The 26,412-nt window shown below is 40.8% G+C and overlaps 1 protein-coding gene across 1 annotated transcript; it reads right to left on the reverse strand.

The window, feature by feature from the left end:
- Positions 1-2,354: 2,354 nt before the first annotated feature.
- Positions 2,355-25,362, reverse strand: LOC149312600 (sorting and assembly machinery component 50 homolog). The gene is made up of 15 exons (XM_089526922.1): positions 25,211-25,362; positions 23,332-23,442; positions 21,820-21,921; positions 19,686-19,773; positions 18,427-18,533; positions 16,950-17,080; positions 15,407-15,494; positions 13,130-13,258; positions 12,532-12,603; positions 11,739-11,825; positions 9,749-9,819; positions 7,488-7,555; positions 5,032-5,178; positions 3,321-3,462; positions 2,355-2,472 (listed from the first exon to the last, which is right to left on the reverse strand). Exons 1-15 carry the CDS (start codon positions 25,229-25,231, stop codon positions 2,427-2,429), a joined length of 1,410 nt encoding a protein of 469 aa, XP_089383048.1. The 5' UTR covers positions 25,232-25,362; the 3' UTR covers positions 2,355-2,426.
- Between the last annotated feature and the right edge of the window lie 1,050 nt (positions 25,363-26,412).

Below are 26,412 nucleotides of genomic sequence, written 5' to 3' on the forward strand. Positions count from 1 at the left end.
AAACCATATGCAGATCAAGTGATTCTTAACAATGTTATTTCTCTCTCCCAACAAATGGTTTTTTTAAAACATTGTTGCCTCTAGAAGAAGGTTGCACAGAATTTTGTGACTTTCTGGTTGTCTTAATAAAGATATTACCACAATGTGGACTTGGGAATTTCTTTTTGAGCACTATGGCATCCCTTGCATTTGCTGACATTGCTTGTGTGTCTTTACTGTCTTTGCAAGGGAGAAAGATGAAAACAAAATCAAGGGTGTATCTATGTCACAAAAATGATGGTACTTTGACCTGTTTTAAATAGTCATGACTTCACCCTATAGAATCCTGGGACTTTAAATTTCCATGAAATAAATAAGGGCTGTAGTTTAGAGAAAGCCACTAGAGCAGTTTAAGCACCTCACTGAACTACAGACCCCAAGATTCGAAAGGGTGGAGTCATGATAGTTTAAGTGGTGTCAGACTCCTATAACTTGTGCAGTGTGGGCACACTTCATGTTAGCACTGCCCATTGTATTCCCCAGACTCACCCCAATGAGCAAAAGCTGCGACTGCTTTCAGGGCAAATACAGAAAATACATTTCATTTCTGCTAAGACTTGCTGAAGCCTTCAAAAAAAAAAAGAGCTCTATAAGACTACATCAAAGATCGACAATAGTTATGTCAGCAGATGAAGCTATGTAAATTTATAGCGCTATATGAATAAAGCTTAATAATAATAATAATAATAATAATGGATTTTCAGAGCAGTGGCAGAGGAATGAAAATGGATCCGTTAAACCAAGGTCTAACCCCATTCACCCCTCCTCTTAGCATTATCAAATTGATATCAAAAGGAATCTTTTAAGCAAGTAGCCAAGAAGGCACCCCCAGAGTAGGAAACTAGCCATGTTATAGTATATAATCATCCGTGACAATATAAGATTCAATTGGCTCAGCATGGAGAACACACAAGAACACATGGCCAGGATACATAAATCAAGATTGGAAACTGCATAATCCCTTAATGATAGGAGTGATAGTGGGCAGTAGACCTGGTGTATGCAAAAGAACAGAAATCCAAGTATACTTCCTTCTGGAGGATATATTCCATTGTCCAGAGGCATTTGCACTGATTGTCCAGTGATTTACAAATTCCTTTCTCATTCTTCTCTCCTGAAAACATCATTTTAATCCCAAAATCAACCCTAGGTTATGTTTTGCCCTATCAATATGCCTACCAATGCACTATGAATTTGGCCTTGTTTTAAGGTCAGACAGACACTCTGTCTTGATGCCTCAGTAACTACTGGCCAACTTAGATCCACAGGCAGCAATGCTGAGCCACTTTCCTCTCACAGAACCCCCAACTAAAACTTCTGCTTCTGGAATCAGGTACAGTATCACTCTCTGCAATCTTGAAAATCACTATCTGCTTCCACCGTTTATATTGTTAGTTCTTGAAAGCGTGCGTGAACGTGTCTGTGTGTTTTTGTGTGTGAAAGTTGATTTTCCTTGAGCTGTTATATATAAAACATTTGGTCCTTGCATTCTGGGGTTCTGTTTCTTGGAACTGGTATACACAAGCTTGATCTGTGCTTTTAGTCATCCAAAGTCCTCTCAGTAGCTACACTTGAGCTAATAAAATCCCCCCTATTGAATATCGGTTTTGGGTGCACTCTGTGACCCTGGCATTTTGAGTAACACCCCAGTTTATTTATTAACGTTACACACCAGGATATCAACCATAAGAATATGGCTATTCCAAAACTTAGTAACTCATGTTGGAAACCAGTCTGAGATTTAAAATGTTGTGTGGGTATCTCATCAAACATCTGAAACAACCATTTATTACTTTTATATTCCACCCTTCTTTCATCATGGAAAACAGGGAGTGTACATGACTTCACAGATGGTCTCTCATCAAGGCACTGACAAGACAGAGAACTGCTTAACTTCAGCAAATATGGCATATCACTAAAATGTTTTGAAACTGAAAACTTTAGAAATGGAGTCACTAAAATTGTTTCCTCATGGTATTCAAATGGCATACTTTCAGGGAACAATGCCTTTTGAAACAGTCAAGCAATACTCATGGGAATACTGCACCAGAGTGCTTGGAGGATTCAAACAGCACACTGCTATGCCTCTTCAATAAACTTACTTAAAAGGTAGAAGCAGAGTTGGCTTTCTGAATGGAAGTGGGATTAATATACTTAATTTTCAGTAGGCAAGTCATAAAAAAAGACTTTCAAGCTCTGACTCTTCTTGGGTCATGGCGTTTAGACTTCCCCAAGTCTTGATTTAAAGGCCAAAGAAAGAATTCTATTTCTGATAAAAATCAAGAATGCAAGTCACCATAAAGCAGTCCTTTTTGGCAATCATCTTTATTGAAGTTAATCCCTCATACCTAATTATACTTCAGAAAAAACACTCAAGGGCTGTGAAATTACAAGAATCTTATTCCAGCGCCGAACTGAACTCCATCACATATTCTGAAAAACAAAAGAAACAATTAATGTACCAATTCCTTCTCCCATGTAATTTTAGGGTTTTTTTTAAAGAACACCTTATATATCATTGACCCTTCACATGTTTTTATGATGGTAACACCAAGTTCTATTTTTAATTTTGCACCAATTTTTGTTAATAATGATGTTTCCCACATAGTGCCTTCATGCTGGACAACAGCTAACAAACTGAATCCATGTAAAATAGATCTGAAGGTGGCCTAGAGCCATGCTATTCAAAATGATGGTTCCTGGACCAGTACTGGTCCCTGATGCATTGACTGCTGGTGGGACTGTGTACCCTTGACAGAAATCACATACATCCAGATAAGGGATGGTGGGAGGAAATCATACTATTTTTTGCCCAGCCATACTGGTTGCTAGTTTGCTTGCAAAGATGTTTCAAAGTGCTGGTTATGACCATTGTGAAGTCCCCAAGATTTATGTTCCTCCTGTATTAGGTAGCATGCCTAGTAAGAAAGATACGTAAAATCTTGCTGCAAGTCCAGCTTCTGTAGAAAGTATGAAGAGAAAAACTTTCTCCAAAGTGGTACCACAGTCATCTTTGATCAAACCAAAAATCTGAAATCAACAAATTTGTATGGTGGAAGGAAGAGAGAATCGTGAGCCTTGCAGCTCTTTGTACCATGACTAACTGGTGAACTACAACCAGCTTTTTTTGTCTTAGTATATTTAAGGAGGAGATGATTAAACACACATATTAGATTTTACTGAAAGTTGTAAAGCATTGTAGTATTGCTTAATACAATTATAAGGTCAGTAGTTATTGTGAAAAGATCAGTAGAAATTTAAAATAAAAACCTCCAACATACCTGTCCCCACTTTGTACTCCCATTGGGATACAGTAGTTGAGTTCCAACCGAGCAATGTTTCCAAGCCTAAGAACTATTCCAGCACCATAAGACCATCGGATGCATTCTGCTAGCTTACGAAGATGAGCCTTAGGACCATCACCTGAGAAGAGAAAAGGAGACAACAAGAGCAGCAATATAAGAGGGATAATTATTTAGGTATAATGCTTCCTTGGGCTATTATTCACATGATTAAGCTGAACTTACCGTATAGACTCGACTATACGTCGAGAAATTTATGCCCCAAAATTGCCTCTAACATTTTGGGGTAGACTTATAGAGGAGTAAACTGATTGGCAGTGCTTAGAAGGGTCCCAAAGCAAGCAAGCCTGATGTCCCAATCTCCCTTGAAGACCAATTCCTTCCCTGTTCCAGTCCATTTTCCAAGCCCTGGCTTCCTAGTGCAAAAACTCACCGTTTAAAAGCACATGTGTCTCTCTGCTCTGTTTTGCTAGCCTTGGCTTCCTAGCGGAAACACTCCCCATTTAAAAAAACTTACTTCTCTTTTGCTCCATTTTGCAAGCCTTGGCTTGCCAAAGGAAAACCTCTCCATTTAAATCCAGTTTGCTCCGTTTTGCAAGTCTTTGCTTGCCAAAGAAAAACCTCTCCATTTAAACCCAATTGCTTCTCTTTTGCTCTCTTTGCAAGACCTGGTTTCCCAATGAAAAACCTCTCCATTGAAATCCACTTCCTTCTCTTTTGCTCCCTTTTGCAAAACCTGGCTTCCCAAAGAAAAACCTCTCCATTTAATTCCACTTGCTTCTCTTTTGCTCCCTTTTGCAAGACATGGGCTCAGGAAAAACCTCTCCATTTAAATCCACTTGCTTCCTTTCTCAATCCGATGTTAAAAGTAAACCTCTCCTCCAGCACCTGCGAATCGATTGGGAGAGGTCCAGAGAAGGAGGGACGTAAAGTGGTATTTCCCCCTTTCCATCCTTCTTTATAGAGGTTTTACCCTCGACTTATCCATGGGTCATATCAAAATCCATGATTTTGACCCTGAAACCTTCCCTCGACTTATACATGAGGTCAACTTATACGTGAGTATATATGGTATGTGCACTGGTGTCTGAAATATTTTTATTTTTTAGCTAGTTGTATTTTTGGATAAGATAACACACTTAAAATTAATGTTTTATCACTAGTATAGTATGTTCATTGAGGCGTATCAGTATATAGCCTTCAGCATGATTCCCTGAAAATTAATGCTGTACTCATGAGATTTACATATATGGGAAGATTCATCGCCCTGGATTCTGGATTAGCTAGCTGAATTCTGTTTTCCAAACATCAGTTTACATCATAAGGTCTCTTTTTTTATCCGAATCTACAGAGGACTCGGAAAGCAGTCTTTTTCTACTCCCCTCAAGCCTTCCGAGTCCATGGAGGGCTCGGAAGGCAGCCTCTCTCAGCCCACTCCCCCAGTGCCTTGCAAGTCCATGCTGGATTCGGAAGGCAGCACGCCAACCCGCCTCCTCTGTCCTGGGCTTTCTCTCTGGAGAAACGCTGGATGGAGCAGCCTCAAAGGGTGTGTGTGCTCCCCTCCTGCCCAAAGGGAGGGGAGGGCCCAGCCAGGTGTCATCCCCCTCTTCTGGGTGTTACCTGGTGTAGTCCACCCCCCCACCCCCCGCCGTGACACCACTGTGGGGACCTCAGCTGTATTTGTTTTTACCATAGTGAAGGTTGCAGAGGTTGCCAGCATTGAGAAAAAAATGTGTCCGAAAGAGATCTCCAAATCCTCCTCGACCTGGCCGAAAAGGGAGAGGTGTATACATATGGAGACCTCCAGCCCAGTAAGCTTCACCTCCCAGGTAATCACCTGAAACAGAAAAGCAATGTTAAATATTCACCACACAAAAAAACCAAGGAAGACTTTTCCAGTTTAAAAAGAAGGGTGGGTTTTTTTTCCAGTCCTTTATACTAATTAAATTCCTGTGTCAAATGTAAGGAAAAATATGTCATAGTTTCCTTGCAGACCATTACACAATCAGAGACAACACAATGAAAGTTTTTGGCCAATGACAGACAAATGTTCAAGTTACAATAGCTTGGGGTCCTGCTCTGGAATTGATTCTCTAACCATGGGCCTATGGCCTATTTTACACATTATTACAAATTGCTTATTTGTGTGCCAACATCCAAAAAGAGATCGTCATGCTTATTTTTGTGAAAAAAATAACCTATTAAGATAGCTTTTGAAAGAACTAATTAGCCCCAGTAGAATTTTGAAAGATATAAATATATAAAAGTTTGTTTACACTCACTCTCTTTCAAATTTCTACTGGCATTAATTATTGCTTTCATAAGTCAATTTCTAGTCTTTGTATGATCAAGACCAAGGCAGCTTTACTGGAAAGGATAGTTAGTCTATGTTGTTCTCTCATCTTTGGGATAAACACACATATTTCCAGATATCTTACACAATGGACAAGTACAGAAATAACATCTATGCTGAAGTTGCGTGCCAGAAAAGGCAATGGCACGTGCACTTGCGGCACACGCACAAGCCCCATTGTTTTCAATAGGGCTCAAGCATACGCGGTACAGTCAGCCCTTCTTATACACGGATTTTTTTAATATACGGATTCAAGCATCCACGGTTTGAAAATGTTCAAAAAAAGTATAAATTTCAAATATCAAACCTTGATTTTCCATTTTTTATAAGGGACACCATTTTGTTATGTCATTATATTTAATAAGACTTGAGCATCCAAGGATTTTGTTATCCATGGGGGATTTTGGAACCAAACTCCAACATACAGGGTGCACTGTATTTGCCTTACACAGGGTGTGTGTGTCCCAGAACAGATCCCCTGCGTAAGGAAAGGGGCCACTGTACTATAAAGTGTTTACAAACTGCCTAAAACTCTATGAACAGCAACTGAACAGCATAAACATCTTTGATTTTGATATGAGCATTTTGGCATAGAATTTTTACATTCTATAAGTTACACAGTGCAAGACTGCCAACGACAGAGCATCCACCAATAGAAAGCCATTTTTTTCTGCCTTGAAGTCCCCATCCCCATTTTTTGAAATCTCCAAAGAGTCAGTGGACTTCCCAAAACAGACCTGGCAAGAGCAAAGGGGTGGATGGGTGAGTAAGTTCTGTGAAAATGAAAATTAGCATGCCTAATACTGGATGTTGCCCTGAGGTAATCTGAAATTGGGATGGAAGTGATACCAAAAATAAAAATAAAAATAAAAAAGAACTTGGTTTGGGTTCACAACTAGAAATTGAAGACAGATGTTTAAATAAAGCTCAGTTTGTCATTGCAATTTTACTCAAACATTAGGTTTCACTGGGGCCAGGACTGGATGACATCCCTGTCTCAGCAGCCCTCTGCTGTTTTGATTTATAAACCACATCCGGGAGTTTATAGTCAAAGGAGCAGAGAAATATTAAAACAGATTTATGTAGTTTAGGGACAAGTCGCTGAAATAATCATAATAGCTGCTGCTGAAGAAAAATGAAAATCTCTACAGCAATTTTAAATAATTTTAAACTTCTGAGTGGGGTAACAGAAATATGGCACAGCTGCAATAAAATAGTAAATTTAATTAACTGTACCACTACTCACAAAATTGATTTGTGACAGCTTCAAAGGTCAGTTCCATGCACTAAAGTTTTTTTTTAAAACCAAACAGTCCCCTTTCCCAATATGACACACTGCAAATTGCTTTTAAAATTGGGAGAGCAGATTCTTAAAGCCTGTTTGTGATAACCTGGCACCCTCCAGATTTGTTACACTATATTGTGTTGAACTATATTGTCCCAGCCAATGGGGCATGAACTGTGAGACCTAGAAGCCAAAATTTTGGCAAGTATAAGAACTGAGAAAGGTGGTGCAGGGATTTGCTGTTAAAATTAAAACAAGTGTTAAATCACAGTAGGCACACCTGAAGTAGTTTTTTTCAAGCCTTTCTAGGTTTCACATTTTGCGTTTTCCCCTTCATTCAGCAAGCTTTGGAGCAGCTTCTTTGGGCCTCTCAGCCAGCTTCTTATCTAGGCACTGATCAAGGAAATAGCTGCTTAATTTTAACAGTAGTAAGCATCCTTAAACCATTCTCTGGCCTCGGCTAGCAGGGGTATGGTGTCTTTATTCTGTACCGAAAGCAGTCTCTCACCTTCACTCTGAGGTCCAATGCTGTACATACTGAAGCCACGAACACTAGTTGGTCCGCCAAGATAAAATCTAAAAAGGCAGAAGGGCCACCATTACATATAGCAAAATATTATCAGTGAAGTTGAGCTCTAAGAAAGTATGAGATGCCTGATTGCTCACAGTGAAGCTGCCAACTAAATAAATCTTACATATTGCTGCATCCAAATGGGATTTTGGTGTTTAATGGCAAATAATCACCAACAAAGCTTTCTTTACTGGAAAAACAGCATGCTAGAAAAACAAAATGTCATCCATCCATCTGCAGCAGTTCATCAGTGCTAAATATCATTTCACATGAAATAGGGATCAAAATCTAATACAGTAATCATATGCACTACCACCGACTATTAGTTTTTAGAATTGTATGTCTAATATACATCACACATTTCATTGCCACAATGCAAAGTAATGTATGATGCACATATGTTATTTTAGAAAATATTAATAATAATAATAATAATAATAATATGATTTATTTGTATACCACTTTTCCTACGATCAAAGCGGTTTACAGCATACATATGCATATACAACAACAAAGCAAGTAACAAAGTTCAATACAACCATAACAGTGATGCAAAATACAATATTACAATAATACAGATAAAACACAGTTAATAAAAATAAAAAACCCATAGTACTAGCTGATACATGCATACACATACATCCAATATCCAACTCTCCCCCCGTCAGCACACAACACAGTAGCAGAGAAGGATGCAAACAATCACTACAACTGTACAGCTAGCAGGAACCCATCTACCTCCAAGATGTTACACAACTGCGCAGTTGCGCAGACGCCGAGATGTTAATGCCCGTAGGCGGCATCTCTGGGACGGTGCGCAGTTGCACAAGCAGATACCCGAGCCCAGAGAGCCGCCCGGTGTATTGTATGGTGTGCATTCTTTTTCCCATTTGTCGATATACTGTTTGTGTCACAGTGTTTCCTACTAACTGGCTTCCTGCAATGAATCAATAATCTTGTTCTATCAGTATCTCCCAGTCTATATAGTTGGGAGGACACTGCCTTAATTCCAAACTATCCTGGAACTTCTCACTACATTAACTCCATACTACTGGACCCTACTTCAGTTAGAATCATCTGACAGTTCCTCTATTGCTAGGATAAAAACAGTAGATAACAGTCTGTTTGTCAAACCATTCAATTTGTTACATTTCAAGTTTAAAATCAGAACACACTCCAATCATTCTCTGACAGAAATGTCACCACAAATATCATCTTAATGCAATGCTGGCAGAAGTGCCCTTATTCATCACCTTACTCATTTCAAACATTTCTAGCTTGTCTTTCATCCAAATGCGGATTCCAGGAACAAGAAAAGTAAATGTTATAGACAGAATATGAAAAACAAAAAAGAAGGTGCAGCAATTAATAATAACAAATAATAATAAATACTTTATTTATATCCTGCCTCTCTGTCCATGACATAAGTCATGAGAGGCTGGAAACAATCAAGTATGTGTTGCAGTCATTTGAAAATGGGCTTAAAAAAACTCTTAGCAATCAAAGGGGGACTTGAGTAGGTCAGGATTCCCCTGCCAATTGCATCATACAGTCTCCTGACTCTCTCTCCATCAGCATATCATTCTCAGCCAAGCACAATTCTAGTACTGAAGGATAAAAGTGCCTGGAGATAAATGGTAGGTGGGAGGAAAATACTCTGCACCTATTCCTTCCACCAGGGGAAAAATAATCTCATACTTTCTATAGCACAGGAGCACATATACATATACAGACATGCCAGATTCACACCTAGTTCAGCCATGCTAAATTTTCTTCTGAAGTGTAGGTAATGCTTCCCACAAGGCAGACTCTTATGTATCTTTATTTGGAGTAGTAACCCCCAGAAAACATAAGGGCATTTCATGATTCACAATCATACCACTATGATTCCACTTTTAATTGCCATGGCTACATCTCTGGAGTTTGTAGTCTGGTGAGGCAACGGAGAAGCTCTCTGGCTGGGGATCCTAATTTTCTCACCCTAAACTCCCAACTCCAGGATCCCAGAGGATAGAACTCTGGCAGTGAAAGTAGAACCACAGCACTGTAACTTTGTAATGTTGAAGGACCTATATACTACTGAAAATAAATTAATTTTTTGATGCAAAAGATATGCATAATAAGCCTATTTAACATGCTTCACCAGATTAAAGGAAAACTAGAAGCAAATGCAAAACAAAGAAAGCTGAATGACTTGCCTGTCTGCAATACTAGATGGTTTGTCTCCAACTGGAACCAACATTCCACCCCAAAGAGAGGCTGAAAAAACCTTTAAATAAGACACATTTTACAAAAATATTCATTATTACATAGAGGAAGTTTCAGGGCTTGAACAATCACTTTGGCCCAGAGGACCACAGCTATGTGTGTGTGTGTGGGGGGGGGGGGGGTGCATGGATGGTAATCACACACATTCTCCTGAACAAGTATACACATTCTCCCTCCCTGCAATATACACCCCTCAGCAAGGAGGGATTAATAGGTTTGAGCCTCCCTTTCATGCCCACTAAAATCTACAGATCATTTTGGGAGGGGTGCATTGAGGTGACATCTTCCTTCTTTTCTCTGCTATCTCAATGTTTCTTCTTATCAGTTGTACGCTGAAAACCTTGCCAGCAATGAGAAACAAGTGCTCTCAGAATCAGCATCAGTGAAGGCAAGATGAGTGGGTGAAGTTTTCTTCTCCACCCTCTCCCTGCCCAGTCTCCATAGAGACTGTTGTTTCTCTGCCACTAATAGTGACGGGAAAAGAAAATTTCATAAGTGCCACTGCTAGGAGTTGGGGAGAAACTTCCAGGATTCCCACCCTCCAGGAATTCTAACTCCAAACCTTGCAACCATGATGTTACTAATAGCAGTGTTAATAATCTGGTTTCTCCCCTTCCACCCAATTTGCCAGTTGGGCTGTGGCTCAGAGTGTATGAGAGGCACAGCAGTAGTGGCCAAGTATCATGGTATATGCACCCTTTGTCTGCTTCAGAAGAAGAAACTGTGCAGACCTCCAAATCCAGCTGGACTGCAAATCCCAGCATTTCTCACCAGTAGCTATGCTGGCTAGGCAGCTGGTGGGTGTTACAGTGCACAAGCATCTGGAGGACTGCATAATCTCCATCCCTGATACAATTAAAAAAATAACCCTTTATATAGAGGGCTCTCCCTTTCCTCCCTGAGTTTCAAGCACAAAAAAGATAAAACGAAAGGACACATGAATGTGAAAGCATTTGGCACAGACTGATTCCAGCTCCAGAGCCACTTTTGTATTTTAAATTCTTTTAGTAAGATGGGAATGAACAGATCCCAGCATTCACCTTTAAAAAAAGATCAGTAGTAGGTTATAAGGAAACATGTCATTGCCCCTAGGTTGCTCTTCTTCCTCAGAGCATCAAATTTCCAAGCCATATCACAACACACTTAAGAAACCCACTTAAGCTTCAAAAGCTTTTTGTCATGTGGCACTGGTGGAAGTTGTTGTTCAAGAAAAGTAAATCTGATGTTTTCATGTGCACAAAACACAAACAAACCTAGGGGCAAAAGAGACGGCCCAGAAGGGGTGGATTGGGGCCGCGACAACCGCACACCGAAACCCCAATCCAACTTGAAGCCACCTAAAAAAGGAGCAGCAAAGAGCCACTCCTTTTTCAGGTGGCAAAAAGGTGGCTTTTCCCATTCAGCACGTCTAGAAGCTTGCTTTAAGGTGCTCCAGCGGCGTGTAATACGATACTGTCAGAGCACCTGCAAGCTAGCCCACGTGTGGGCAGTGGGCAGATCGAAACCAGCTTCCAGATGTCTTGTGAGCGTGTGTCATCTCTACGCCATGCTCTCAAGACGGTTGGAAGCCGGCGTTTTATGCTGGTGTGTTTTGGCCCTTAATTTCACATTTTTTCAGTTCTGGCACAAGGCACTTTAACACAGCTCAAATAAAACAACCATTACAAGCACACCTACACTTTCTGGAAAATGCTCACTCTCTATCCTTTCAATATTTTTAGCAAAGTCCTGAGCAGACTTCATACTACGCTACTGAATACTAAAATGAGAACCACGTGATTCCAGTATTTGAGCTGCAATGCAGGACACATCAAACAAGAGTCATTTCGCCATTTGGAAATCATTTTAAAGTTCTATGACACGGAAGTAATTTATTTTCATTAACCCATAGCATCTATTGAAAGTATGTTAAGTACTTACTGAATCCCACAGGAGCTGCTTATTCACCTGCAGTTCAAAATCTTCCTTTAGAAAGCTCACATCACCACCTGTATAACCAGCCAGCTCCTTAAAACAAATTTTAAAAAGACACAATCTCATTTAAAGATATAATGTCTAAAATTAAATACTAAGAGAAAAGCAACACATATTTAAAACCTTCTATGCTTTCAACTAATAATCTATTGTTTTCCCATCTTGATGCTACTACAAATACAACCAAATACTGAGGACTGCCTAAATGTGCGGGACACTGAGGTATATGCACCTGGAGACTTCAACAGACACTGAGACTTTTTGCATCTCTTCAGGCAGATACTAGATATGCACACAAACAGTAGCATAACTGCAATTGCTATCTCTTGGTGTGGGTGCACAGAAAGAGATGCAGGAGGGTGACAATAGATTGTCCCCCCTTCCCTCTGCCTTGCTTGCTTGTCCCCAGATGGCTGCCTGCCGCCTGGCCAGACTGCTGCTGGGGGGGCACTGCTGTGGTCTCCAGAGCCCATTCAGGTCAGACCTGGAACATAAGCCACCATACCCCCAGCAGCTGAGGATTAGGAATGGTAGCATTGCTGCAGCTCCAGGCAGTCTTTTCAGGGTCTGACATGGCTTATGGGTGAGAGAGAAAAGAGGCAATGCCCTTTCTTATTCTGCCAGCAGCTGCACAAGTCCCACCAGGTGTATTGGCCTACCAGATATACCTGGTGCAGTCCACACACCCCTTGTGAGGCCCCTGCACACAAAGATACTTTGTTAGATCTCACATTAATACCTGGTTTATTTTCAGCAAAGCTCCTCGTTTGGGCAGGATGGAAGAGTTCCGAGAATCAACTACCATAGCATGCTACGAAAAATGAAAAAAAAATAAACTTTTTAGTTGTTTGTTTGAATACTGGTCACAACATAAAAGAGTGACTGAAGATTTGCTTCCACATGTACAATGACTAGTTTCCCTGTGAAAATGATTAATTAGCAAACTCTATGGTAATTAGATAATTAGCATAGAGTTAGATATTGGAACGTACATCCACATGAAACTGCGCAGGAGACATTTGGTCTTCCTCTTTCAGTGTATGGATCCACAACAACACTGGCAACCAATGCATCATCTCTTGACTTAGTACACTGATATGTGAAGTTCAAAAACTGTTTTAAGTAAATGAAAAAAGAAACCCTTTGCAAAGATCTCTGAAAAACAGTTGCATTTATCCATAACTTTACAGGATCTACTAGCCTAGAACTGGTTTTGGGAAATAATGACAAATAAACATAATACTGGTTGCTTTAGTACTAGGCACATTAATGTAATTTGGGACCATTAATTTAAGAAAGTTTAAACATTATATTCCTTCAACATCACAAAATCTTACAGATACAGAAGACTTGAGTGAGTGTCCACTTTCTTCTCGAACAGAAAACGATGCAGTTCTTGCAAGGCAGCCAAGTTCTCTCCAAACACCTTCCCATTTTAGTGTGTGGTTAGTCCTCCAAATTGGAAACTGTAAAAGAAACCATTTATAAATGAAGGACAAAAATATTCTACAGTTGTCTCTCCATATTCACAACTCTGACATTCACAGTTTTGATTATTTGCAAGGTCAAGGCCACGTGCGCACAGCACTCCTCCCCTTCCCCTCTAGGCTTTTCCCCTAGGGAAAAAAGCCCAGGAAGGACAGAGCAGCTGGGTAGTGTGTACGTGTCAACCTCACGCCTTTCTGGGTGGGATAGCTGCTTTCCCCAGGCAGCTATGCCACTGGGAGAAGGGGAAGGAGAATAGATCACTCCCTGCCCCTTTCCCGGTAGGATAGCTGCCTTCCCAAAGCGGCTATCCCACCTGGAAAATGAGGAGGACCACTCCCCTCCCGCCCCTTTCCTGATGGGGTTGCTGCCTTCAATCCCCTCTGCCTTTTCTGGTGGGATAGCTGCCTGGGGAAGACAGCTATCCCACAAAGGGGTGGGGAGCCAGTTAAAGAGATGGGAGGGTGCGTGCCTGCTCCTCTTCCCCCATCCACCTGTCCCTTTACCTGGCTTCCACATGGAGGGGGTTATTTGTAATTTTTCTGCATTCATGAAGGTCCTTTTCCCCTAATCCCCACAAATGTGGAGGGCTGACTGTATATATATCCTGCATCCTCCATTTATTTAGTTACAGAGAAGAGGCAAGGCAGGCAAAAGTACTGGGTTTACTGCTGCAACAGCCAATCTTGAGAGCCAACTCAGACTGCAGAAGCTTCAACAATTGTTTTGTTTTGGATGACTCATACATGGCACTCATTCCCCACAAAGCTGTGAAAAAGTTCCAGACATTTTGCCTGTCCAGCTGGCAAGTGCCAGCTAAGACAGATGACCTTCATATAGATATCCTCCTCTAAGAGAGCTATGAAATGTGTAGCAGCAGCAGCAATAAAGGGCTCATTCACACTAGCATTTTTGAGATGAGTAGTTCTGGGGAGATTCAATGATGCAATACCGAATCAAAGTTCCCACTATGTTTACCCCAATTGAATCTCTCCATGGGAATTTAACCCTGATGAAGTTCACATTACCATTTGTATTAGTTTAAAATGGTGCTGCCATTTTGATGGTTCTTGGGTTGTTACTTTTTAACTGTCAATTAAATTATGCAAATCTACCCCACACTGTTTGCCCCCCCCCCCAAAAAAAAAATCAGTCTCAGAGGATGGCAATGGCAAGCCTCTCAGAACAACCCTTAGCAAAAACTCTTGTGATAGGTTAGCCTTGGTTGGGGGGGAGTCACACTTTCTCAGCCATATAATAATATAATCTCTCAGCAATATAATATGTGTATGAGGGTTTAGTTTACACCAACTTGAGAGCAGAATTGTTAGTTTTATTTCTTGGGAAAGGAAAAAACGACCCCATCCCATAACCCCACTGATAGGATTTTTTAAAAAAATGTCAAGCAAATCCTGTGCACCTTTGTCATACTGATAATGCGAGTATTTAAAGGTGCTGCCTACTGTGACCATGCAATAGCAAATATGTGCATTAGCTGTCAATTATTTTTTTAAACATCTAATGATGTTCCCAGCAGAACCCCCTTCCTGGCTTTGGTGAGCTCTGGGAAGATAAGGGGACTAAATCACTGGCAGAAGAGGGGGGGGGGGGGGAAACGGGCTGCACTTTAAAGAGACCGCTTTCCAAAGTGTGGGAATTTTGAATCCCCTGCATTTCTGCAGCTGCTTTTTTCACTCCACAACCAAATGTTAAGAGAGAAAAAATAGAGAGCAAAGCGGTGGGCATGATCCACCCCCTTCACTATAACCCCTCCCTCCTGGATGCCCCAAATGGGATGGGGAGCAAGTTCCCATTGGAGGCACTGTGATAAAACCCAGTGTTTTGGAAAAGAAACAGGGAAAAACTCAATCTTGGTAAAACTGGATTAAGAGAAATTTGCACACACACACACACACACACACACACACACACACACACACACACACTCACACCCATTCAGGTTGGAAAAACCTGATGCAAGTGTGAACGACACCTTTTAAACCAGTTTATAATGTAGTGTGAACAGCTCCAAAGAGAAAAACAGTTGCTAAACACAGAGGTGCAATAACACTGAGTGTCAGATTCCTAGCAAACTCCAAAAAGTAGAGAAGTCATGTTGTTTTACCTACATTGAACTCTGTTGATATTCCTCTGTCCGTTTCACGAAGGGAACTCCAAGGGAACTGTCCAGTTACTTTGTACAAATTGAGAGAAAAGCTAGAAATAAATATAAAATGAAATTTCACGTCACAACAACAAAACAATCTGGAATATAAACACATGATTAAAGAATCAAAGCATGAAACTATTTTCACCATGGTCCTTACTACTGAAGGAAAAATGGTAAGATTGTGTCAATGCTTCTAGTTCTTGGTTCTCTAGATCTCTAAAATAACTTCAGTGCAACAGCAAAAACATTACTTAACATTAAGACATTACAGTTGTCCCTCTGTATTCACGGGAGTTAGGGGCAAAGGACCCTCGTGAATTCGAAAATTTCACGAATAACCTCCCCCCCCCCCATTTCAGAGTGACAGGGAGGGGTTAGCTCTCTGAGTCATCATAAGGAAGCGGGGGGACTCACGCTCACGGCTCTCACCCCTCCTCCTTGTCCCATGCAAGCTCTCTGAGGCATCAAGGAAGGGAGAGACAAGCGCAAGCAAGATTCCCCCTCCCTTCCTAGCTCTCTGAAGCATTGGAAGGAAGTCGAGGGACTTGCTCTTCTTTCCTCTAGCCACTGCCGCCCTGAAAAGCCTTGGGAGAAGCCTCCCTCAAACCCTTCCAAGGCAGCAGGAACTCGGGGAAAGGGAATCCTCTCTTACTCGACCCTACTGTCCTGGAAAGCCTTGGGAGAAATAAAAAAAGAAAGAGGTTGCCTCTCTTTCCTCTCACTGTCACCCTGTAGCTGGCTCAGCTGGGATAGTTACAGAACAGCAGGGAGGGGATGGAGAGAAGGGTGTGCATGTGGAGGCCCTGACCTCATGAATGATCAAAACCGTGAGTTCCAAAGCCGTGAATACAGAGGGCTGACTGTACTTAACAAAAACATTACTAATACTCAAAAAACATGTTCCTTGAATGGCACACATAGGCCTGAAACACACAGGCCAAAAGTGCCGGCTTTAGGTCAATCCAGGGGCATCACATTCAGATGATGCATGCCTCTGACTGGAGGGCAGTCGAGGGCCACCAGGAAAAGAGGCACAAAAAAAGTGCTCCTCGCCGGCAGTCCATTCTGGATCATAGCATCTGGACACTACGGTTCTGCGTTGATTGGGGGCAGTCAGGGCTGAGTGGCCTCTGGCTATTCCAAGTTGCCAGTCTGCTTGACCCTATAATCATTATGCACACTTGTGAAATGTACTTCTCTACCAGGAGAAGAATCTGGCATCAGCTTGACCATCAGAATTACAAACACAGGATTGAAATATAGCATCCTTTAAGAGCAGGCCAGTCACAGGAAATGCTGTACAATTCTGGTGGTTTGACTAGTTTAATTTACTTACTGTGCTGATTGGTACTTATAGGACAATCTATCATATAGTGAACTTGAAAAAATGCTGCTGATCAAATGGAACTTTCACCCAGGTAACTGAGCACAGAATTGCAGTCCGAGTTCTAAGTAAATGTACATGCCACTGTAGCCTTCAACATGCTCTGAAGATATCTTACTTTCGTTCAAAGTGGCCAGGTTGGGGTTTGAAGAACGAGAGGCCATAAGAGGTTTCTTTTGTGCCATAGGAGAACTGAAATGTCACCTTCTCAGCACGTCCAAAGATGTTAGGGAGTTTGAGTCCAAGTACCTGTAAGACGCCAAAAATAAGCAATGAGTGATGTGCAACTTTGTCAGGACAGATGTGTAATCATTTTCTGCAGTTATCTTTCCTGAGCACATCAGGTTATTTGCAATGAAAAACACTGAAATGTAACGCAAATGCTTTCAGTTTTAACCAGGCTTTCAGCACTTTTCAATTGTGAGCAAGAAAACTAATGATCAAATTATAGAAATGCTACATTTAGTTCAAAAGTATTTTAAATATTATGTACACTTTATTATATGTATCTGACAGGATTTGCAGTACTCACGCTTTGCAATTCTCTCTCTAGCTTACTGCACTGGAGAAGTGAAAAGGGTAGCCCCCAGTAAACACAAATAGGAAAACTCAGGCCCGTTTTCAAGGCTAGGTCAACATTTTAAGGGGACCATGGCAAAGTGCTCATCTACCAGGTACCATACTATATTACTACAGCTAACATCATCTCCGGAGTCCATTTTCAAAGATTTTATCTTTATTAGTATGGGACTTCCATACTAATTTTTTGTATTTTGTTTTTTTAGAATTTGAATTTTCAGGTTTATAAAATCTCATAATTGCTTGATACCACAAGATTTTTCAAGAAAATCACATCTCAAGAAAAACAACAGTGTTCACTTTAATATCAAGTGTAGAAGTTGGACATGTATGAAATCTTTCTAAAAATCTCAAATTTTAATCTTCAAGATTATTTCTACCTATTACTAGCAAATAATTTTCAGGTACAATGATCAGTTCTATTAGAAATATACAGAACTATACATTCCTGTTTATGTGCCTTTAAGTCACCTGTTCATTTACAGTGGCCCTATCCATTTCATGGAGTTTTCTTAGGCAAGGAATACTCAAAGGTGGTTTTCCCAGTTCCTTCTTCTGAAATACAGCCAACAGCACCTGGTATTTATTGGTAGTCTCCTATCCAAGTACTGATCAGGACTGACCCTGCTTAGCTTCCCAGATCAAATGGGATCTGGTGCCTTAAGACCTATATGCCTGTAAATGTGTAATTTATCCAACTGTAAAACCCTTCTGATTCTATCTTGTAACAGAATGAAATGATAAAATACTTGTTAGTCAATTGAACAGGATAATGAAACCTCAACTTACACATTTATTTATGGCATGAGCACACTGCTCACAATAAATAGCCAAAGATTTAAAATACCAAGGGCAGACATTAAAAAAACATATTCAACACACATAATATCATGAGTAAATTCTCACTGATTTTAACAGGATTCCAGTGCAAATAAATTTCTTTTGGGGTAGCAGCATATGATAAATTGATTTCATAACACCATAATTAAAATTTCAGATGATTCTGTGAAACATACCATACTCCCTTCGTTATTGCCAACCATAGTGTTATAACTTCCAGTTAATCTTCTTAGTTCTGTTACTTCAAATGTTACATCTAAACCATTTGGAAGGGCATCATCACCTAAATTCATATAAACACATTAGTAAAGAATGCAATGTCTGTGTCTTCAAGCTGCCTGTAGCCTTATGGTGAACCCATGAATTTGATAGGATCTATTTTCTTAGGCAAGGAATAGTTATTTATTTATTTATTTATTTAGGTATTTATATCCCGCCCTTCAGCCCTAATGGCTCTCAGGGTGGCTTACATTTATTATTTTTTAACCAGACAGTTCCCTGCCCGCAGGCTTACAATCTAAAAGACACGACACAAAAGGAGAAGGGAATGGTGAGGGGGGGAGGGGATCAGGTCCAGCATTCTTCTCTCCCTCTGAGGCCTGGACCAAGGCACATTATATTTGAGGCTTCCATATTTTCATATCTGGATCCAAGCATGTTCTTAAGAGGTCACAATGACCTTTGGAACTCCAAGAGACATCCCCATGGGAAGGACACAAAAGCCCAAAGATATGTGAAGAACCCAAGTAATACTGAGATAAGAGCTAAATGGGTTTTGCTGATTGCTTCGTATTTCCCCACCGCTCTCTGCATATTCTCCCTCTCACACTAGAAGCAAAGGCAAGTAAGCCAAGACTTCCTGCCTACCTCCTACTGTGTTCCCAGCCAACTTCCCTATCCATTTATTTTGGGATTGTCCTAAATACAATCAATGATTTTGTTACTCTGAAGTTAAAGCCACCAGTCATTGCAGAATCCTATTATCAATTCCCTGGGAAGACTAGCAGGTCTTTGTACCATTGCAAAATAGCACCCAGCAGCCTTTGAGGCTAGGATCTCAGGTATAAATATCAGTCCCAAACAAAGCCTCCTTGTACACAGCTGGGACGCAGCCTCCGCCTAGTGCAGACAGTATGCACAGAGAGGTTCCTCAACTCACTGAGTTGTTCTCAGACACTGTCTGAGCCACACTGTGCTTTCTGTGGTCTCTTTAGGAGAGCTAAATAGTACCCCTTCTACAACTCTAAGCCTCCACTGTCCAGTTTCCATATCTCCATTTCAGTTAGCTCATATGGAAACAACCATGGCACACTGCTTTCATTTATGCTAGCTAACTGTTGTGAAGTAGAACGATACAGAGGGGCTTTAAAAATGAAACATACTAAACTTTACACAACAATACAAAGTAAAATAAATAAAACTCACTGATAATTACCTTGACACGTATCAATCAGAACATCCACCTGTCTAAAAATTCCTAGGCGTAGGAGCTTTTCACGAGCTTCATGTGACTTTCTCATAACCTTCAAAATATTTAAGGTTTAGTTTGTCACTTCACTGCAATACCAAAATGCACCTAAACAGTCATCTTCAAATGCATACTTTTATACAATTAATAACAATTATTTTAAAAGGTGTATTTTGTGACATCTGCCTTTTCATTAAAATATGAGATTTCCAATCCACAGGAAATATTTCAAAGACAGATCTTAATTCTTTTGGATTACCTATTCTTCTCGAAAGTATAACCATGTCAATCTTTTGCAAGAAGACAACAAAGAATCCCATGCTGATGTTAAATTTAACTCACTTTATTTAGCATATGCTGTCACAGTTCAATTAGTTCATCCTTAAGGTACTACCACAATTTCCGTTTTGTTTATTTTAAGATTACATATCCATCTATTAATATATATATATATATCAATCAGCAATTTATTTATGTATGGTTATTTAGTTTGTGGACTGTAATAAATCTGACTTCATCAAAAGCACATAGGGATTTAAGTGTAAACTTCATATCCCTTTCTCAGAGCTGTACACAACAACAAACATGGTTTTGGCAATCTCTATTATGAAGTATAAAAAGCTGGTAATTTTGAAGGTATATGAGGGGGATCAACACATGATCCTCAGCCTGAATTCATCCACATCAATCATAAAGAGTATCCCATCTGAAAATAAAACATGCAAAATTCATGGGCCTTGTTTACAAAGTTAATGACATTCGTAGAAACCACATCTAGCTTTTACAAAGGAAAGCTCTATTTTTGCTGCCAGTAAATCAAATTAAGCAGCCAGAGGGTGCCAGTCGAGCAAGTTCTGGAGGCAAGGGAATTCTGTAGAGCATGCCCATCTTTGTTATGGGAGAAAGCAACAGAACACTAGAAGATGTGTACTTGATAAAACATATATTTGATTAAGAATGAAGTTTTGCATAATTTAGCAACAGAAAGCATGGTAAATGCACCTAAAAGTCAAGAATGTGAAGTCTCTATGTACTCATTTACAGATTGAACTTCACTCAAATCAATTTAGAATTAAAACACAACATCTATATACAGGATGCTATAATAATGAAGTTACACATAATGATTAGTTAATTTAAATTAATGGAGCTTGTTTTCCAGCACAAAAAATCAGCTGAATAACACAATCCTAAATTTAAGCATCTGGATATATTCATAGGATTGTGGGACAAGACATTTTATTTTTGGTACAGGATTTAGGAAATCTTACACAGGCACACCTCAGGTAACAAAACATTTGACAAAGAAGCTCCTTTGTACAAAGTCTTTTTACATCAGCCCAGCCCCTTTTCTTCCTTGTCCTCTATCTAGCTGGAAGTTTTTGGCAGCATTAGTACTGGAAGGATGATAAAGAAGGGCTGGAGAAACACAGACTTTTGGTGTTGGGTTGAAAGAGCATGTCTGCAGCACACAGTGCAATAAAGCTTGAACTGGGAAGGAATGGGATTCTACTCTAGCCAATACTACTATAGTGGTGTGTCCCTGCCTAGAACAGGCAAGATAAACACCAGCTGCCTTCAGAAACCCTGACTGAGCATATATCAAGAGCAAAACAGAGTCAAAAGATGAAAGGACGTAAGCCTCCCTCACCAGCTACCTCCAGCATATCAAAGTTTGGCCACCAAAAGAGAAATGAGGCTGGTGACAGAAAAAAAAATCCCTGGATGTACTTTGCAAAAAGCTTTTAAGTGGTATCTAAGGAGTTCAAATTGTTTTTACTTATGTGAAGTTTACTTGAACTGTTTGTTTCATTTCACATTATGTATATTGTAAGTTTTAGACAAAAGTTTCCTGGAACCTGTTAAACTGTTTTTTTCTGTAATGTAGAAGTCCCTCTCTGTTCTTTCCATGTTATTTCTACTTCTGGTACCAAATTTTCTGTTAAAGAAGTAATGTTCCAGAATAAATCTACTTCCTTAACTGACGTATACCTGTGCTCTGGTTTCTATTAAATGAAGATATCGACACATTTTACATCTTGTAATAATTTCCAGCTTTCAAGTACTTCAAAAAGCACAGCCAAATTATTTCGCAACTTACATCAATAAGGTTTTTAGCCTTGAAAACATCACCAATTTCATACATGATAATGTCATCTTTAGTCCTTCCGAGTCCATCAAAGTGTACATGCTGAACCACAACCTAAAGATAAAGGTAATTTATTTTGAAAAAGTACAGGAATAAAGTTAATGACAAGTAAACTTTCTAATTACAATAAAAACACATTGGTATTGTGATATACTTCATTACTATGCAACAATTCCAAGACTTAACATTTTATCATCATGAATCAACGAATCAATCAAAAGTGCTTACTGCTTCAGTTATACATTATTGCGTATTTCACAGACATCATCTTCAAAATTTATTCTTGAAAATAGGTTCGGCTTATACACTCGGCCCTCCTTACCGGCAGACTTGCCATCTGTGGATTTAACCATCCGTGGACAGCAAGCCCGTTTTAGATAATGGTGGTGCATGCACATGGCTGTGCAAGTGGGCATGCGCATAGCCATTGCTTTCAATGGGATTAGGGCATGCATGGATTTTCGTATCCGCGCGGTGTGTGTGTGTGTGTGTGTGTGTCCAGAATGGATCCTCTGCAAATAAGTCTAAATACAGTGCGCCCGCATTATACGCGGGCACACTATACGTTGCTTTGAGCTTATGCGCAAAGCTGCGCAGAGCTATGCGGGAGCATACAGAGCACAAGGGCCGGCACGTCCCATTCACTTGAATGGGGCTCAAGCATACGCAATATTTGGCTTACGCGGGGGGGGGGTCTGGAATGGATCCCCTGCGTAAGTCAAGGGCGCGCACTGTATGTCTAGTTCATATACACAATGTTCTTCCCCTTCCTTTTTCCAATACTTTAAAAAAGCTATTTTTAAAAAAATGAAAAGAATTATAAATCAATGTCAAGATTGTGAAGTTTTACCACTGAAGTCTATTGAGATTACTTTGATAGATTTTGCACAAGAAGTAAAAATAAATATGCATACATTAAATTTATTTTAATATTTGCATATGCTTATTAATACTTTAAGAGAAGTCTTCACCACTAAGACACTTGACCTTCCCTCTTCCCAACAATGTGACATCAGAAATGTTGTCCATTACAAGGTGTGAACAAACTTCCCATGGTGCAAGGTCTACACATGTCCTGCACAGGATCAGGAATGGCTTCAGCTCCACAACGTTAACAAAAACCCCTTGAAAAAGCCCCTTTGTACCCAATGAGAAAATTTAACCAGTTCCCATCTGCCATCTTTTTTTCCAAGCTGTTTTTCCAAACATTCAAGCGACCAGAAATCAAGAAGCGCTTGTGTGCTTTTGGTATATATATATTTTAAAGAGGGGGAAAAAAACTTTGTTCTATTTTAAATTCCTGGATTGAATTCATACAGTTTCTCACATTAAGACTTGGTTTTGTCAGATATGCATATTTTTGTATTGGAAACACTGATTTGGAAATAGCACTGGTGTGATTGTGTGATTGTGTGTGTGTGTGTGTGTGTGTGTATGAGGGAGAGGGGCGATGTCAATACTCACATCTTTATTTTCAAGAATTTCCTGTTTCGTTTCTGGTTCGACTTCTATTAGTTCAGCTTCTTCCCCTAAAGCTCCAAAATCAGGGCCACTCATTGGAAGAGGCTCTAAACTCTGAACAGGAAGACACATATTCACACCAGTTACATCGATATGGTACATTATTGTGTCCCAAATCGAAAATGTCCCTTTATTATTTGAAAGCCCCCAGATATTAACCTTCGTCTGAACCATCTTATTTTGTTTCTGAAGAAAATACTAATGTACAGCATTCACTGTTGTTTAAGTTACGTAAGCATAACTTTCCATGCAATCTCACTAGATATATTGCAGTAACATAGTCTAGGGGCAGCTAAAGAAAATGTCCTCTGGCTGACAGCTGTCAGTCTAGTCCTGGCTGACTGGAGTAAAGGTCTGGCAGAGGACCTGAGCGTACACTGTAGATTATATGGGAGGAGGAGGAGATCCTGAAGGTAACCTGGACCCAAATCATGTAAGTCTTTTCCCCATTCATAACTCAAGTCTCTGGGGCAAAGCCCATGTCTTCATAGCCCATGTGTGGCTGGAGGGTGGCAGCTAAAAATTCCTTGGTACCATATATGGAGCCCTGGTGGCGCAGTGGTTAAATGCCTGTATTGCAGCCATTAACTCAAAACCACAAGGTTGCGAGTTCAAGACCAGCAAAAGGGCCCATGCTCGACTCAGGCTTGCATCCTTCCGAGGTCCGTCCAGCCTCTGTTTAAAGACCTCCAAGGAAGGAGACTCCACTACACCCCCAGGGAGTGTGCTTCACTGTTGAACAGCCCTTACTGTCAGGAGGTTCTTCCTAATGTTGAGGTGGAATATCTTTTCCTGCAGCTTGCATCCATTGTTCTGGTCCTAGTCTCTGGAGCAGCAGAAAACAAGCTTGCTCCCTCCTCAATATGACATCCCTTCAAACATTTAAACAGGGCTGTCATATCACCTCTTCACCTTCTCTTCTCCAGGCTAAACATCCCCAGCTCCCTGAGTCGTTCCTCATAGGACATGGTTTCCAGACCCTTCACCATTTTAGTCGCCCTCCTTTGGACACATGGCTCCAGTTTCTCCACATCCTTTTTGAATTGTGGTGCCCAGAACTGGACACAGTATTCCAGGTGGGGCCTGACCAAAGCAGAACAGAGTGGCACTATTACTTCCCTTGATCTAGACACTATACTTTTATCGATGCAGCCTAGAATCGCATTGGCCTTGTTAGCTGCCGCATCACACTGTTGACTCATGTTCAACTTGTGGTCCACTTGGACTCCTAGATCCCTTTCACATGTAGTTTCATGGACTACTACTACTACTTCTTTTTGAAACCAGATCGAAATCAAACTTAAAAAACAATCCTCCCCTCCCTTCACTTGTATTCATGTCACTGTTGAGCCAATAAAGGTCACTGCGATCGATGTATGAGTTTCTCCAACTGCATTCGTACTCTTTGGGAAGTTCCACTTGGAAGTGCCCCAGTTAAACCCCACCCTTTGCTACTTTCTTTCAGGCATCTGTCTGGGGCTATAGATATCCCTTAAAGACTTTGCTCTGCATTGTATTCTGATCCTTAGCTATTATTGCCCACTTATCCCATCTGGAAGGGCATGTGTTTGTTAGCCATGAGCAAAGGATAAGGACTTGGCACTGCCAATGCTAAATGCACCAGCAGTCCAACCCCTTTATTCTGCCATGCAGGAACTCTCAATCAAAGCATCCCCATTGACAGATGGCCACCCAGCCTCTGCCTACAAACTCCAACTCCCAGAATTCCATAGCCTTGAGCCACAGAGAGAGTTAAAGCGCTCCCAAACCGGGTTATCTCTCCAGTGCGGATGCCTCAAGGTCGTCCCAGGCCCAGCCTTACCCGCGCGTGGACCGTCCCCATGGCCTCCCAGGGTTAGGAAAAGGAGCCCAGAGAGAGAGCTTCTAGTCTCAAGCAATGACCGCAGCGAGGACGTCGCTCAAGACGGAAGCCGCCATGACAGGGACGTCGCCTGAGCGAAGCCATGCCCTTCCTTGCCCTGATTGGACAAAAGGGAGGACAGAAAGGGCGGAAGAGGGCGGGGCCGAGGCGTCAAGACGCCAGCGTGAGCCTTCCTAGAGCTAGGAAAGGGTAGAAGAGGCGTGAAGGGTCAACTTCCGGGAAAAGGGGGGGCAGGCGTTGCCATGGCAGCCAGTGTGGGGCCTGGAAACACAAGGCCTCAAAGGCCGTTGAGGCCTTGTCCCTCCAGCCCCAACACAGAGCACCCCGTGGAAGTAGGCACACAGTTGTCAAACACAAAGCCTCCTAAGACCTAACCTCATAGAATCATAGAGTTGGAAGAGACCCCAAGAATGGCCATACAGTCCAACCCCATCCTGCCATGCAGGAACTCCCAATCAAAGCATCTCCATTGACAGATGGCCATCCAGCCTCTGTTTAAAGACCTCTAAGGAAGGAGACTCCACTACACTCCAATGGAGTTTGTTCCACTGTCAAACAGCCCTTACTGTCAGGACGTTCCTCCTTAGAAAAAGAAATGTTTCTCTTATCTATATTTATTAAACCATTTCATTAGGCAATTAACAGCTTGAGTTGAATTTGTATTAATATCCACCAAATTATAACCATTATATGGAAGTGTGCCTGTCCATAAAGCTGGCTTGAGTGAGTGGTTAAGTACTGGTTGTTGCTTACCTCGTCTGTATGGCCACATTTTCATTTGACCATTTATTGCCCTTCTTCTCAGTCACTTAAGGCTTAGTATGAAAAACATGGCTTCCTAAAAATGCTTAGAGGTACAAGATATAATAAATGTAATCACAGAGCTTTTAAATGTTCTAAGTGCTTGGTGTGAATTATATTGACATAATTCTCACAACAAATATGCAACATAAGTCATTATTATTATTATTATTATTATTATCCCATTTATCGCATGTATATGAGGTTCAAAAAGACAGACTAGCCTAAGGCCACCTGCCAATTAACTGGTTGATTCGTGCGCATGCGCATGCACACACACAACTTCTTGAGTTCATGGTAAAATGTAGGGGGGAAAACCTACATTTTTATTAGTTTGTGTA

The sequence above is a fragment of the Sceloporus occidentalis genome, unplaced genomic scaffold, assembly GCF_023333645.1.
Source record: "Sceloporus occidentalis isolate IW3139 unplaced genomic scaffold, rSceOcc1.0.p SCAF_5, whole genome shotgun sequence".
Taxonomy (NCBI): Eukaryota; Metazoa; Chordata; class Lepidosauria; order Squamata; family Phrynosomatidae; genus Sceloporus; species Sceloporus occidentalis.